The sequence below is a fragment of the Saccopteryx bilineata genome, chromosome 2, assembly GCF_036850765.1.
Source record: "Saccopteryx bilineata isolate mSacBil1 chromosome 2, mSacBil1_pri_phased_curated, whole genome shotgun sequence".
NCBI classification, from domain to species: Eukaryota; Metazoa; Chordata; class Mammalia; order Chiroptera; family Emballonuridae; genus Saccopteryx; species Saccopteryx bilineata.
The window spans coordinates 51657904-51672039 of NC_089491.1; the positions used below are offsets into that span (position 1 = coordinate 51657904).

Consider the following 14136-nt stretch of genomic DNA (forward strand, 5'->3'; position numbering starts at 1 on the left):
ATAATTCAGATCTCAGCAAAGGCATTTCATAAGGAAATGAAAAAACGATAGAGACTTTTAGCCTGAGTATTTCTAATAAGAACATTATAAGGAATGCTCAATGTGCATTTATATTACTTCTTCCTAAGTAATGTTCAGTGACCCATTTAAGCCACCTCTTCTGAAACTATCCTCTGGTGACAGATAGTTTTCTGTGGGAATAAGGCAACCCAACATTTTTTCAAGATAGAGTCACTTCATTCAACTTCTCTATCTATGGTATTCCATTATTTTCACAGCCTGCTGGCAATCAGTTTATAAAATCAATTCCATGTTTGAACTCTGCATATAAACTAATCAAATGCTATCTTATTTTATCTTACCCACAAGCAAACTTGTGCTGTTACGGTATGGTCTGAAGGAATGATTTTTCTTTGTAGTTTTGTACGCTTAGTTTTTGCATTCAAATTTAATGCCTACCTGCTCTTTGTCTCCAAAAAACTTTAAAGACTTATTAACTGTATACAAGATGTCTTTCCTCTAACACACAAAAAAGTTAAAAACATAATGTCTTCTAAAATTATTTACATTATCAGTGCAAAATCACAATATAGACAGCTAGTCACCTTTCCTAGATGTAGGTCCCCTATTGGAAGCCCACAGCTGATGTCATCTCTAGTTAGTTCATAATGATACCAACAATGGATTCTGCACTGTGGTCTGTATAGCAGCACAAGGCATTCAGGAACTGGTATACTGAATAATTTTACACACAAAAAGAAAAAGGAATGTTCAAGTTGATTATTCCCCTGTGTACTAGGGCTTAATTGACTTTAACAGTTACCAGTGGAAAAAAAAATTGTTATTGAGAAAAGGAAGCAAAGAAAGTCAAGCATTTCTCAGTGAAGACAGCATGATACCAAAAACTAAATCTTATGGGCCTGTCGTAGAAAGTTAACTGAGACCTGAAAAATTTCAAAATAGTGAAGAAATGATGGCTAATGGTAGGATGGTAATTTATAGTTATAGCAGAATCCTTAAAATCAAGGGGGGATATTGCTACTTCAAGGAAGTTAATAAAGCTAGCTTGACTTCATACTAGCTTATATTGTGGACCGCTGAAATTGAGCACCCTAAGAGAATGTACTGTACCCACCGCCCTTCAATAGTTTCCTGTGCCCATTTGCATCGTTTCTCAGAGGTGGGGAAGGAGAAGGAACCCGCAAGGGCTGCTCTCACCCTCTGAAACATTCGCAGTAACATTTCATAAAAAGGCCCAGCCTCACACTTTTATACCAAAATTAGCAATAATCCTGTTGTGTTTTTTAAATAAAGTATAGGAAAATATGTGAGTATACATATGTACTCTTAAGGTAGAGATGTCTTTTCTTATGATACAAATAATCAGACAACATAAAGATAAAGGTTAACAGTCAACTACATAAAATAGTATATTCTTATTTGGAAAAACCCCACAAATTTAAAAGGTAAACGTAAGGCAGAAAGATAATTTTAATATATGACAATGTTCTATATAAAGAAATCCAACAATCCATAAGGACAATAGGTAAGGGACAACGAGTATTCCCTGTCAATGAGAGAAATATATATAAATAACCAATAAACACTTCAAAATACTCAACTTCTTTAGTAACTAAATAAATTCAAATGCAAACAATGAAGAGACAGGTTTTACCCTAAATTGTCATGAGTTAAAAATTTAGATAAGCTCCAGTGTTTTTGAGTGTGTGAGAAAACAGAAACTCTCACCTACTTTTGTGTGATATATTCAAGGTAAAAATGTTCATGAAAACCTTAGGTGTTTACACCTTCTGATCCAGCATTCCATTGCTAGAAACTTAGTCTATAGCAATAAGTACACAAATGAGATAAGATACCTGTACAAAGATAGTTACTGAGGCAAATTCTTTCTAAGGCACAACAACAAAATGAAATACAAGTAAAATCTCATCACTATGGGATTTATAAACTAAAAGACATTAGTAAAATGGAATGCTCTAGAGCAGTGTTATTCAACCTGGTCCACTAGTGGGCATTCCAGCTTTCATGGTGGGTGGTAGTGGAGCAACCAAAGTATTTATATAAATAAAAAGATAGCTTTAACTATAGTAAATTGTTTTATAAAGATTTATTCTGCCAAACAGCGAAAATCTGACATAAAGTACTTGGTATGTAATTATTATTATAGAATTTAACTTGCTGTAACTCTGCTTTATAAATTTTATAAAGTAAAGTTACTTCCCTACTTTATAAATCACCATTACTGTGGAACCGGTGGGTAGTTAGAAAATTTTACTACTAACAGAGATACAAAAGTAGGCGGTAGGTAAAAAATAGGTTGACTACCCCTGCTCTAGAGCTACTTTTAAAATGAGAAGACTTTATATTCATGAGACAAAGAGAAACCTATGTAATATTATTAGAGAAGCACACTGTAGAGCAGTGTGTATAGAACATGTAGAGCATCTGGTGTAATCATATTTTGGGGAGAGCGTAGTGTGCACGCATGTACATAGAAAGACAAATACATACCAAACAATTTCTATAGTGTGCATACTTTTATTAGCATGCTTTACGATTATACTGAGAAAAAAGATTACAATGTACAAAACTTTTAAATGAAGTAACTTTATTAGAGCATGCTGAAAACAAAAGAAAACAAGCCCAAACAGATCACCAGGGCCAATTTGAGCCCAAAAGTCTGAAACAGGATGAAGAAGGATTTGGTGGATGAGGAGTTCACTGCAGGAGTGAGCACGTGTGTGTACAGGAGCCTCAGAGGACATCAGAGCCCAGAATTCTGAGGGCACAGAAACCAGATGGAAAACAGGGTCCCAGGAAGGACGCTAAGATAAGCATCCAAGGGCCCTGACCCAAGTAGGATGGGAGAAGCAGGAAGGGATTCCATGTGCAGATGGATGTATTTATACAAGTGACACGGTGCTTGATCTGAAGCCAAAGGTTGCTCCTTTCCATCCTTGGTAAGCTGCTGAATGCTGGTGGGAACACAGAGGAGGGCACAGTGAGACGAGGCTCTGTAGGTGGTGGTAGCTGTTGGTGTTGGCAAAAAAGCCTAGGAATGCTTCCCAACTGGCCTTTATTTTACTATTCTAAGTCATAGTGGAACCTTCCGGAACATAATGGCTTTGTTGTAGCTTTCTTACAGATTACCTATATTCCAGGAATTTGTCCAAGTTTTATTTACTGACTCACCCTTCCATTTTTATTGAGTGTTCAGTGCAGGTTTCCAAACTAAATGTGGAGATAAATATTAAAGGTAGTTCAGGCACAGTTTCTTAGCCCAAGGAACTCACAGCCTCTTAGTAAAATAAATGATAATGAGACAATCACACATTCAAGTTACAATGGGATAGCTTAGGAGAGTAGAAAAGGTAAAGGTTTGACTATATTTGCTTTACGACTCTGTAACCTGAGGTAACTACTTCAGTTAGTTTTTGCATCGGCATATTTAGCATAATACCCACTACTGTTCCCAACACATGGTGAATACTTTAAGTATTGCTATTACTATCAAAGTCCCATAAAAAGCATACAAATATATCAAAGGTCATTTTTTTTCATGAATGGAAAAATAAGATAGATAATATCTCAAAGAGTTATTTTGAAAGTTATAAATAATTTTTTCCTTCAAATTACTTAAGCCTGTAAAGGATAATCATTGTTAAACTCTGGTAGTACTTGAAGTAAAAATAGAAATTGCTGCTTATTCTTTTAAAAAACTTAACAGGATTACCCTTTCTGGATGCACAAGAGTGGATAGTAAATTTCTCCCCCAAGATGTTCAGTGGACTTTTTTATTGCCTTATGTACCCACAAATAGGAGTCTTCAGAATTTTTGGCCTTGGAACATACCTGGTCTACAAAGATATTTTCTTGCTTACTCTAAGATTGTACTGTAGCATATTTTGAAAAGTCCATAGGAAGTATATAAAATGTATGTGCTCCCAATAGGGAAGGAGGTTCAGCTCCATTGTAAGAACCCTAGAGTGGAGTCTAAGCCAGTGGTATCATCATCAAAATACTATGACTCTGACTACTCAGGATACACCAGCAAATGTGGCCCAACAGGAACAAGATTATCTGGATCTGTCAAATAGCCCTGTCCCCCATCAGAAAGGCCTGCTGTCTTTTACACAACAGAGAGTTCACTCAGGTTGGCTCCGCCAGGAGACAGCTGGTTGTTGAATTGCCTCAACTGTAAAGGTCTTGCTCCTTCAGCCTGTCTCTGTGCTTCGTTTGCAGAGGATCTCAACAAAGATTCTGGCCAAGAGTCCGAGTCCATTCCAGAATATACAGCAGAAGAGGAGCGGGAGGACAACCGGCTGTGGAGGACAGTGGTGATTGGAGAACAGGAGCAGCGGATTGACATGAAGGTCATCGAGCCCTACCGGAGGGTCATTTCTCACGGAGGTAGTCAAGCTCTGTGTGAACCTGGGAACTGGGGAACGGGTTGCTATATTTTTTATTAGAAAATGAAACTGGGGTTCTCTGCAGCATGACACCCCAAAGCCTCTCTTGGACAGTCAATGTTCAGGGGACTGTAGAGCTTAAATATATGCCTTCACACTCAATTCCATAAACATGGGAAAACCTAGTATACAAAGATACCTTTCCAATGTGAAAATAGCTTTTTTGTATCACATATCTGATAGCTGTCATCTTCTGTACAATTTTCTTGAAAGCCATAGTTGTCCAATTTAATGATGTCTGTTCGGAATTCATTTGAATTCGGTGTAGGGTTTAACCAAATAGTCTTTGAGACCATACCATAGCCTGTACTAAGAACCCTACAGCGGAACTGCTTCTAATTACAAAATATTTTTTTGAATCCTCTTCAGAAGCTTTAGGAAATCTTTTAAAACTCAGCCTTATCATTTTTCCTCCCTACCTGAAACTGACTATTTTATAAACTCCATTCCACCTCTGCCTGACAACAGCCAGTTCCAGCCAAAGCCCCCACTTTCTTAGTGAGGGACGAGGACAGAGAAGAGCTGTGTTTTGTATTTCCAGTGCCTTCTTGGAGCTCCAGAGTCTTGGCTTGACTGACTTGGGATTCACAGAGTCAGATGGGCACAAGCAACATGTTTAACGCATTGTCAACTTCAGAAAACATACATACTGTTTAATTTTTCTGCTGCATGCACTTTTTTCCTGCAAACTCCCCGGCCTCTCTGCTGCTGCAGGAAAGTGTAAACCGACCAGGCAAACATTGTTCTCTCTTCCTTAACAAGGACAGGGAAATAGGTATCTTGGGGCAACATTAGCTTTTGTTTTCTGCTGGCAGCAGGACTTTCTTTTTTTTCCACCAAATCTCCCTCTACCAGTACATTTTTCACTTTCCATTCCCAGGCTTTTCCACCCGCAGGTAGGTATCTGACCACCCATGGACTCGAACCATGACGGTGAAGGAAAATGCCAGTGGGTGTCCTGGACCATGACCTTCCTTCTTCCTGTTTCACTGTGTGACCTGGTCCTATGTCCCTGTGATAGCCTCTTCGGGGCTGGGGCAGTTCCTAGGGGAACTTTCTCATAACCCCTCAGGATGAAAGCTGGCATCATTTCGACAACTGGTCACAGAGTCAATCCTTTTGTTATAAAGAAAATCACAACCTGCCATCACCCAGATCTTCCCAGGAGGCCATACCCACTTTGCCCCACCCATCAGAGGCAACGGAGGCATGGTTTGTTTGTTTCTTAGAAATGAAAACACACCGAAGGCTGACAGGAAAAGCAGCCCGTGTTACTTTAACAAGGACAAAAAATGTAAAGCAGTGATAATCCCTTTATATTTGTACCCCTCTGGTCTTAAATCAAGAGCCCCTTTGTTGTGAAGAAGACAGGCTTCGCTGCTGTCCTAACACTCTTATTTCTCCAGCTCACCCACCTGCTGGTTTTTCCACCACAGTATACAATTAAATGGGTGGGCTAAGTGTCTCTGCTGCTTGAGTTAGGAGAGCGCTTGTCATCAGCACACTAGGGTCAGAAAAAGCCCCTGCTTCTGCCTGTCGCATTCTTGGTGATAACGGAGCTTACTCCTCGGGAATACCCTGGTTTGCTGTGCCCTCCATCCCTGCCCCCTCCTGCCCTTGGCATTAGCTTCTCTCCATTCTGTGTTGTGAGCTCGGTTTCTGTCTGTGTGACTGTCTGGTTTGGCTGGAAGACAAGACCACCTTTCCTGTCCCCAGCTCCGCCTTGTCTTTCCCCAGGCGCTAGCCCGCTTGAGTGTGCCTCTGGCTGCACCCATCCCGTGAGGTAGCGATGCCTCCTCTTCTCCTCTTCCTATGCCCTGAACGGCTTTTGTGCTCTGCAGGTAAAGATAGTTCTGATGTTACTTCTGAATTTGCTGAAGCTTTGTCTTCTGTGCAGGAAGCTCACACCTTAGTGATGATAAAGCAATACCCCTTAGTTAACAATCTATTGAGTTTGTTATCCTGGCTTCTGATGAGCATTTAAAAAACAGCACTCCACAGTGAACATAGATCTTGTTTTGGTGTCTTGCCTTTTGCTCTAAGGAAGTTTTCCCATGCAGGCCAATAGAGAAGTGCTAGCTGTTTGTGCTCTGTGCAACTGTAAGATTGGGAGAGGGGCACAGTTAAAAGAGAGGCATAAATTAACTCCACAATAAGGCCTTACCACGTGTCCATATTAGTTGGGAATATCAGTGTGTGAGAGCAGTATGTGAACAAATAATTCAGTCTTCTGCTTTGGTGACCGTGATATGAGCCATTGCCAGAGTCCCTATCTATACACATGTAGAAGAATAGGGTTCAAGACCCCTCTATGCCACTAGTCTGTGACCTTGGCACATCATTAACTTCTCTGGGCCTCAGGCACTGTATCAGTCATAAGAGGGTGCCATCCTATGAGCCCATGACCAATATTCCTGCCATCTGCTTAAATTAAAAAGCAAAGAGAGATCTGGATGGTTTGGATCAGCCAACTGTGTGGGGTCACTCTGAGAGCAGAACTGGTTTGTTAAACTTGAAATAAAGAACAAATTTAAATAATCAAGGACAGCCACCCCAAAGCATTGTAACAGAGTTTCCTTTTTTTACTTATTTCATTTTAGGAGATTCAGGTAACCTTCTCTGCAGTGTTGCTGGACAAATGACCCAGGAAAGAATGAGGAGAAGAGTTGCTGGCTGGTGTGTGTGTGTGTATGTTTTGGTTGTGACTGTGACATCTTTCGTTCTCTCTCCATTCCATTTGCGGGCCAGCAAACTTGTGTTCCGTCCCTTTCATGCCTCTGTGTTCTGTCTCAGGTAAGGTTTGCATCACTGCTTGTGAGGGTCTCGGGACACACCACGTGGGATTGCTCTCGCATCTCAGCACACATGCCTTGAATACACCTCATGGTTATTGAGAAAAGAGTTAAATAAAATACATATTTTTAAAACCCAAATTTCAACCCTGGCAGGTGGTTCAGTGGATAGAGCATTGGGCTAGTGTATGGATGTTTGGGGTTTGATTCCCAGTCAGGGCACACAGGAGAAGCAACCATCTGCATCTCTCCCTCTTCCCCTCCTGCAACCAGTGGCTCAGTTGGTTCGAGCATCACCTCAGGCGCTGAAGATAGCTCATCACCTCATGAGCATGTCAGCCTCAAGTGCTAAAAATAGCTCAGTCCTCAAGCATCGGCCCCAGATGGGGTGGCTAGGTAGATCCTTGTTGGAGCACCTCACTATCTCCCCTCCTTTCATCTAAAAAAAACAAAAACAAAAGAAAACCCCAGACTTCAAAGTTACTATGCAATTGCTGACAGGCAACTTCAGTTAAATCAGGTGCATATTTAGAATAGAAAGTGGGTCAGCCGACCCCCTTGAGGATATCTGTGAGGGACAAGAGGGGGTAGTCCCACTCCCTTGGGTCATTGTACTTTGTCAGCAGCTGCTATTTGAAGCAGCTCCAAAGCCTGACAGTGAAGGCACCAGGTCTTGATTTAGATGGAAAACTCTCACGAGGAAGTCTTTTCTTTCTGTTTCCATTCTTACTTACATTTGCTCCTCTCCTCCTGTTTTCTTCCTCTCTCTATCCTTCCCTTCCAGTTGTTCCTCTACCCCAAAGTAAAAAAGCCATCTTCATTTATAAATTTTTATCTAAAGAGACATTCCTGACTTAGACAATGGACAGAAGGTGGTGAGTAAATCTATAAGGATTAATTTGGTTAAATAAACTCTAATGAACATGACACAGCATTTCAAGGACAGGCAGCACTGACACAGAGTTGACCTGTCATTTAAGACGATGTCTGAAATACTGTATATAAACCTCAGGCTTTTGGTTTTTAAAAAATTCTTAGAAATTCTTTAGAAATAGAAAAAGAAATCAAAGTAACTGAGCAGTCATGATCTTGAATTTATTCTGGTAGCCAGAGGGCTATATTCAGAAAGGTGCTTTTGAAAAGGATGCTTTCATATGTGTTTTTTAAGTTGAATTCATTGTGTCTGTTGTCTCTTTTGATGACCTCACCTTTTTCATTGTGCTGGGTCCACATTGCATACATTGGTGGTGTAGGATTAGTGTGGCCAAGTCACCTTGTTTTCTATGGGTTTCCATTTATTTATAAAGCTTCTTAAATAAAACTGTTCAGAGAAACAAATACTGCTTGTATTAAAATGTATCTTTCTGTCATTTTCCTTTATATCATATTCTAAAAAGAAATTAGTAAATATCAACATATTAGAAAAGATGGAACTAAAGCAAAAAGTCAAGAGGGCAGTTACTAAAATCCTGTTTCACAAACATGTGTTGCATAGGATGTATGCTCACATAGGTAGCATTTTCTATGAATACTGTATACAACAACCTCAAATTAGTAATACACACGAACCCATAATTTGATGTATTTTTATCACTCTCTTTCCCCACCTCTTTTGTGGTAGAATCATGTTCTCTCTTTGTAGAGAACATCTTATTAAACTGCTTTTCAAGAGTTAAGCCCATCCAAATCTATATCCAGCCAATAATTTACTGCCATGTCATCACCAGAGGGGTATTTAAAGTTCAGAAAGAATGAAACCCACTGAGCAGTGAGAGGTCTGCATTGGGCTTGAGGGTGTGTCCTGTTGTCCTACTGAAAGCTTTGAGGAAATCTTTACTTAATGATTCTGAAGTCAAGAACTATGTTATCTGACAAAAACTGCAAGTGTTTAGAAGGGGATATAGAAAATGAAAATACAATGCATTTCTTCCATTTTTAAGTCTGGAAGACATATGAGCTTCCATACGCAAACCTGTGGGGATCGAACCAACAACTGCCATGAATTTCAAAGATGAGAGCTAAGGGAACACAGAGCTTGATTAAAGGAGGGAGCAGAGCTTTCAAAAGTGGATAACATGTCCTAAGATATTTCTGCCTTTTCCTTGCCCCTTGGAGTTTCAACGACCACACTTGTCTGCATTGCCCACTTCTATTTTCTCACTACCATTTGCAAATACCACCTCCACGCCCTCCCCAACCTGTTACCAGGAAGTGATTCTCAAGTTTTATCAAAAGCATGCAGTGGTACCTTGAGATACGAGTTTAATTCATTCTGTAACCAAGCTCGTAAGTCAGTCAACTCGTATATTAAACAAATTTCTCCCACTTAAAACAACTGAAATAGATTTAATCCAGCCCTGTGAAACATCCCCAAGCCATCCTAAATTATGAAAAAAAAACATGTTTTTAATTAAGAAACACACATGTATACTTTACCAATGCATAACAAAATATATGAAATAAAAGAAAAAAGTGTTATTTAGTACTGTATTCTTACCTTGGAGACAGACAAGTGCGACTGACGGAGGTGAATGGTGGAGGAGGAGGAGGGGGGAGGGAGGGATGCAGGCACTGTAGACACGTAAACTAAAACTGCACTTTCTTAACACTAAATGTAAACTAAAACTGCATTTCCTTTACTTTAAATAAAACTTAAACTCCTTTTTCTTTACTTAAAGTGAAACCACAAAAACATAATTGTAAAAATATGCACTTTCTTAACTTTAAACTTAACCTAAACTTAACATTACGTATTTTTCATTTAATCATCACCTGTTTTTGCCTTTTTGGCTGCACTTTTGGCACTTTCACTTGCAGGACTTTTGAATAAAAATCTATCCAAAGAGATTTGCTTTTGCCAACCTTTTAAAATGTTACAGAAATGTGACAAACAAGTGTCATTAAAAAGTGCTGAAGCACGACCAGTTGAAATTTTTTCTTGAAAGCTTCTCCCACATTGCCAGCATGTCTTTAATTTCACTTGCAGAAATCACTTCCTCTGACTCTACCTCCTCCTCACTACTAATCTCTTGCAGAAGCTCTGTATGTTGCATCATCTGTAGCTCCTTCAACTCCTCAGTTGAGAGTTTCTCCTCATGTTCTTCAACTAGCTCGTTTACGTTACCCTAATCTACCTTCAGACCCATCAACTTTCCAAGGGACACAATCTCCCCCAATGCTTCTACCTCAGTCTTGGTCTCTGGTTCAAATCCTTCTAAGTCCCTGTCTGCAACAACATCAGGCCATAACTTTTTCCATGCCAAGTTCAAGGCTTTTCTCATAAACTCTTGCCATGCCAACCAAGTCAATAATGCATAAACATATCATGATGTTGTAGTAATCTTTCCAAAACTCTCAAAGGGCTATAATTGTATTCTCAGTCATCTCAAAGCAGCAGCAGAACAATTGCTTTGTGTAAAGCTTTTTAAAGTTGGAAATGATCTGCTGATCCATAGGTTGCAACATTAAAGTTGTGTTGGGTGGGAGGTAGAGGACTTTCACGAATTTGAACTCATTGAGAATGTCATCTTCAAGACCAGGTGGGTGGGCTGGAGAATTATCAAGGATTAGTAATGTTTTCATTGGGAGTTTATTTTCTTGAAGATATTTTTTCACTGCAGGACCAAAGACTAGATTTACCCATTCAATAAAAAAGGTGATGGAAGACAATTTGACTTTGGGTGATGGGTATGCAATATAATCAAATGTCAAAATAACCTGGAGACATTTTCTCTGAACATATGTACCCTGATTTATCAATGCCACCCCATTAAAATTAATAATAAAACAAAACAAAACAAAAAAACTACTGTATAACCCATGCCCTAGCATTGGTGTGCCACGTAACCTGCAGTTTTTTTTTTAAGAATCTTGTGAGTCTTGCCTGACCTGTGGTGGTGCAATGGATGGAGCATCAACCTGGAAAGCTGAGGTTGCCGGTTCAGGACCCTAGGCTTGCCTGGCCAAGGCACATATGGGAAGCATGGTGACGCTTTCCATCCCCCCCAGTCCTTTCTCTCTTTCCCTCTGCTCTCTTTAAAATCAATAAATGAAATCTTTTTTAAAAATGTAAAAAAGAAATAAAAGAATCTTGTGAGTCTTAAAGGCTTGAAGATTTTCAGAATGATACAGTAGCAGTGGCTTTACTTTACAGTCACCACTAGCATCTGCACACAATGCAAGGGTCAGACGGTCCTTCATGGGTTTATGGCCTGGCAGCTTCTTCTCCTCTGCGGTGATGAAAGTCCTCCGGGGCATTTTTTTTCCAAAACAATCCTGTTTCATGACAGTTGAACACTTGTTGGGGGATGTAGCCTTCCTTTGTGATAAGTACAGCAAAACGTGCGATGTACTCCTCAGCTACCTTAACGTCAGCACTCGCAGCTTCACCATGCCTCACCACCAAGTGAATGCCAGAACCCTTGAAATTTTCAAACCAGCGTGACTTAGCTGCCCTCTTAGTGCAGCAGACAGCCCGTCAGTCTCAAACCAGCCGTGACTTGCCTTAAACTTATCTTCTGCTGCCTCTTTTGAGGTTGATGGTTCTTTCTTCTTCAAGTCGCCATAAATAATATGTGCCTTTTGGCATATTACAGTCTCCATCACTGTATCTCCTGCCAGCTCTTTCTCTTTCACCCACACCAGCAGAAGCTTCTCCATTTCTTCATGGATATTTGTCATTAATTGGGACAGAATTATAGTTCCTTTTGCTGGATTGTGCTTTTGATGGTATCCTTTTGTTTAAGGATGGTATAAATTGTAGATGTATTGTGGTTGTACAGCCTTGCCAGTTCAATCACTCGTACACCACGCTCATGTTTTTCTATTATTTCTTGCTTTACTTCTATTGAAATTATTCTCTTCTTCTTCTCACCACTGTCCTTTACACTCACTTTCTTTGGCCCCATGACAGCACACAAAAAAAGTTAGTAAAAAAATGCAAAAGTGATGCAAGAACAAGTACAGTCCATGAGATTCAACTTGATTCTGTGGGTAACACGTGAGAAAGAATGAGATGCTGGCGTTGTGCTGCCGATACTGGACCCATGCGCCAACTAGCGGCAGCTTCCCGAATCATGACTTGTATCTCAGAATTTTGCTCAGATCTCTCTCGAACAAAAATATAGACCAAGTCGCAGCTCGTATCTTAAAAATAATTCATATGTTGGTCTGCTCATATCTCAAGGTACCACTGTATATTTTCATAAAACTCCAAGAGAGTCTGGTTTTAACCAGACTGACCCTTCTTGAGCTTGCCCTTTTCTTTAAGAAGCTAGGCTCTGAATTCTGTGCTCAGTTACTGTATGCCTGGCTGGAACTTTCCATGTTTCCCTGCACCATCTATTGAATCTGGAGATTGTGGGGACACTACTGGCAAGGACGCCAGTCCTCTGAATCAAAACAAAGGTGCCTCACTTGTCTACTCACTGGCCTCTGGTCACTGAAGTGACTGAGTTTGAGATTCGATCGCAGTTCAGCAACTAAGTATTTTCCCTTCAAAGTAAAACTGAAAAGAGCTAAAAATGATTACTCAGAACTTCTTTCTTAGCCATGAAAGGAAAAAAGTATTATATAAATCATCTTTTTTAAAATATATAAATTAAAAACCCATAAATCAGAAAGTGTTGCTCCCATTCTTTGAATATTTAAACATCCATTCATGACTGTATAGCACATATAAGAATTCATAATATATGGATACTCTACATATGCAAATATATTCACACTATATATTTAAGACTCTATATATCATGTTAACCACTGAAAGATAATTATAAAGATATTAAAATATAGTCTATATAATACTTACTTAAAAGATATATCTATAGCCTGACCTGTGGTGGCGCAGTGGATAAAGCGTTGACCTGGAAATGCTGAGGTCGCTGGTTCAAAACCCTGGGCTTGCCTGATCAAGGCACATATGGGAGTTGATGCTTCCAGCTCATCCCCCCTTCTCTCTCTCCTCTCCCTCTCTGTCTCTCTCTCTCCCTCTCTCCTCTCTAAAAATGAATTAAAAAAATTAAAAAAAAAAGATATATCTATCACATCATTTCTACACGCTTACCAAGACTTTCAGATTTATCCTTTAGGTTAAATATTATCTTGTTAAAGCTTTCATTTGGTTACAAATGTCTTTTTGTTTGTCCCCCAGGATACTATGGGGACGGCCTAAATGCCATCATTGTGTTTGCCGCCTGTTTTCTGCCAGACAGCAGTCGGGCGGATTACCACTATGTCATGGAAAATCTTTTCCTGTGAGTGATACTTCTGAGAAAGTGCTTTGAGTTAATGTCTGTGGGCATGTATGGCAGATAACCATCTTTAATAAAAGGAAATAAATAATGTAGAATATTCTAAGCCTTTGATAAAAGTCAATGAACTCTCTGTCAAGGAACATTGCTCAAGAGACTAAACTCCTTAACCTCACTCTTTTGTCAGTAGAATGGATTGAAAGCAAAACACACACAGTTTGGCCAGCATTTAAAATTCTGTAACATTTCCTCTGGGTGAAGTGTTTGACGGGTTCCCTAAGAACATGTTCTTAGTCAACTGATGATAACCTGACTTCGTTTATATCTGCCCATATTTAATCTGAGATGCCCTTAGTATAAGATAACATTGTTGACATTTTTGAAAGTCAGGTTTCTAACCCACACATTTTTCTAGTATGCCAACATTAAAAAAAAGAAAAAGAAAAAAGATAACTATGCCTCTAAATGAAAAATGCTCTCAGAAATTATCTCAGGTAACTGCATTCTTCTCAAGGTGAAGAGGTAATATGCACAACCATTCTTAAATGTCATACACCCTGTCATTAGAGTGTTATGTAATTATGGTGTAGATAAGATGAAGTA

The 14136-nt window shown here is 39.5% G+C and overlaps 1 protein-coding gene across 6 annotated transcripts in view; it reads left to right on the plus strand.

The window, feature by feature from the left end:
* The window catches only part of PRUNE2 (prune homolog 2 with BCH domain), a 288030-nt gene that overhangs the window by 249498 nt on the left and 24396 nt on the right, over positions 1-14136 (plus strand). For 4 of the 6 annotated variants that reach the window (XM_066257053.1, XM_066257052.1, XM_066257054.1 and 1 more), the window contains 2 exons: positions 4264-4431; positions 13434-13536. In XM_066257053.1, coding sequence (XP_066113150.1) covers positions 4264-4431; positions 13434-13536 — 271 coding nt within the window. Of the gene's footprint in view, positions 1-4263; positions 4432-6227; positions 6341-7090; positions 7162-13433; positions 13537-14136 lie in introns of those variants that run through there. The other 2 variants (XR_010729070.1, XR_010729071.1) reach the window with 2 other exon arrangements.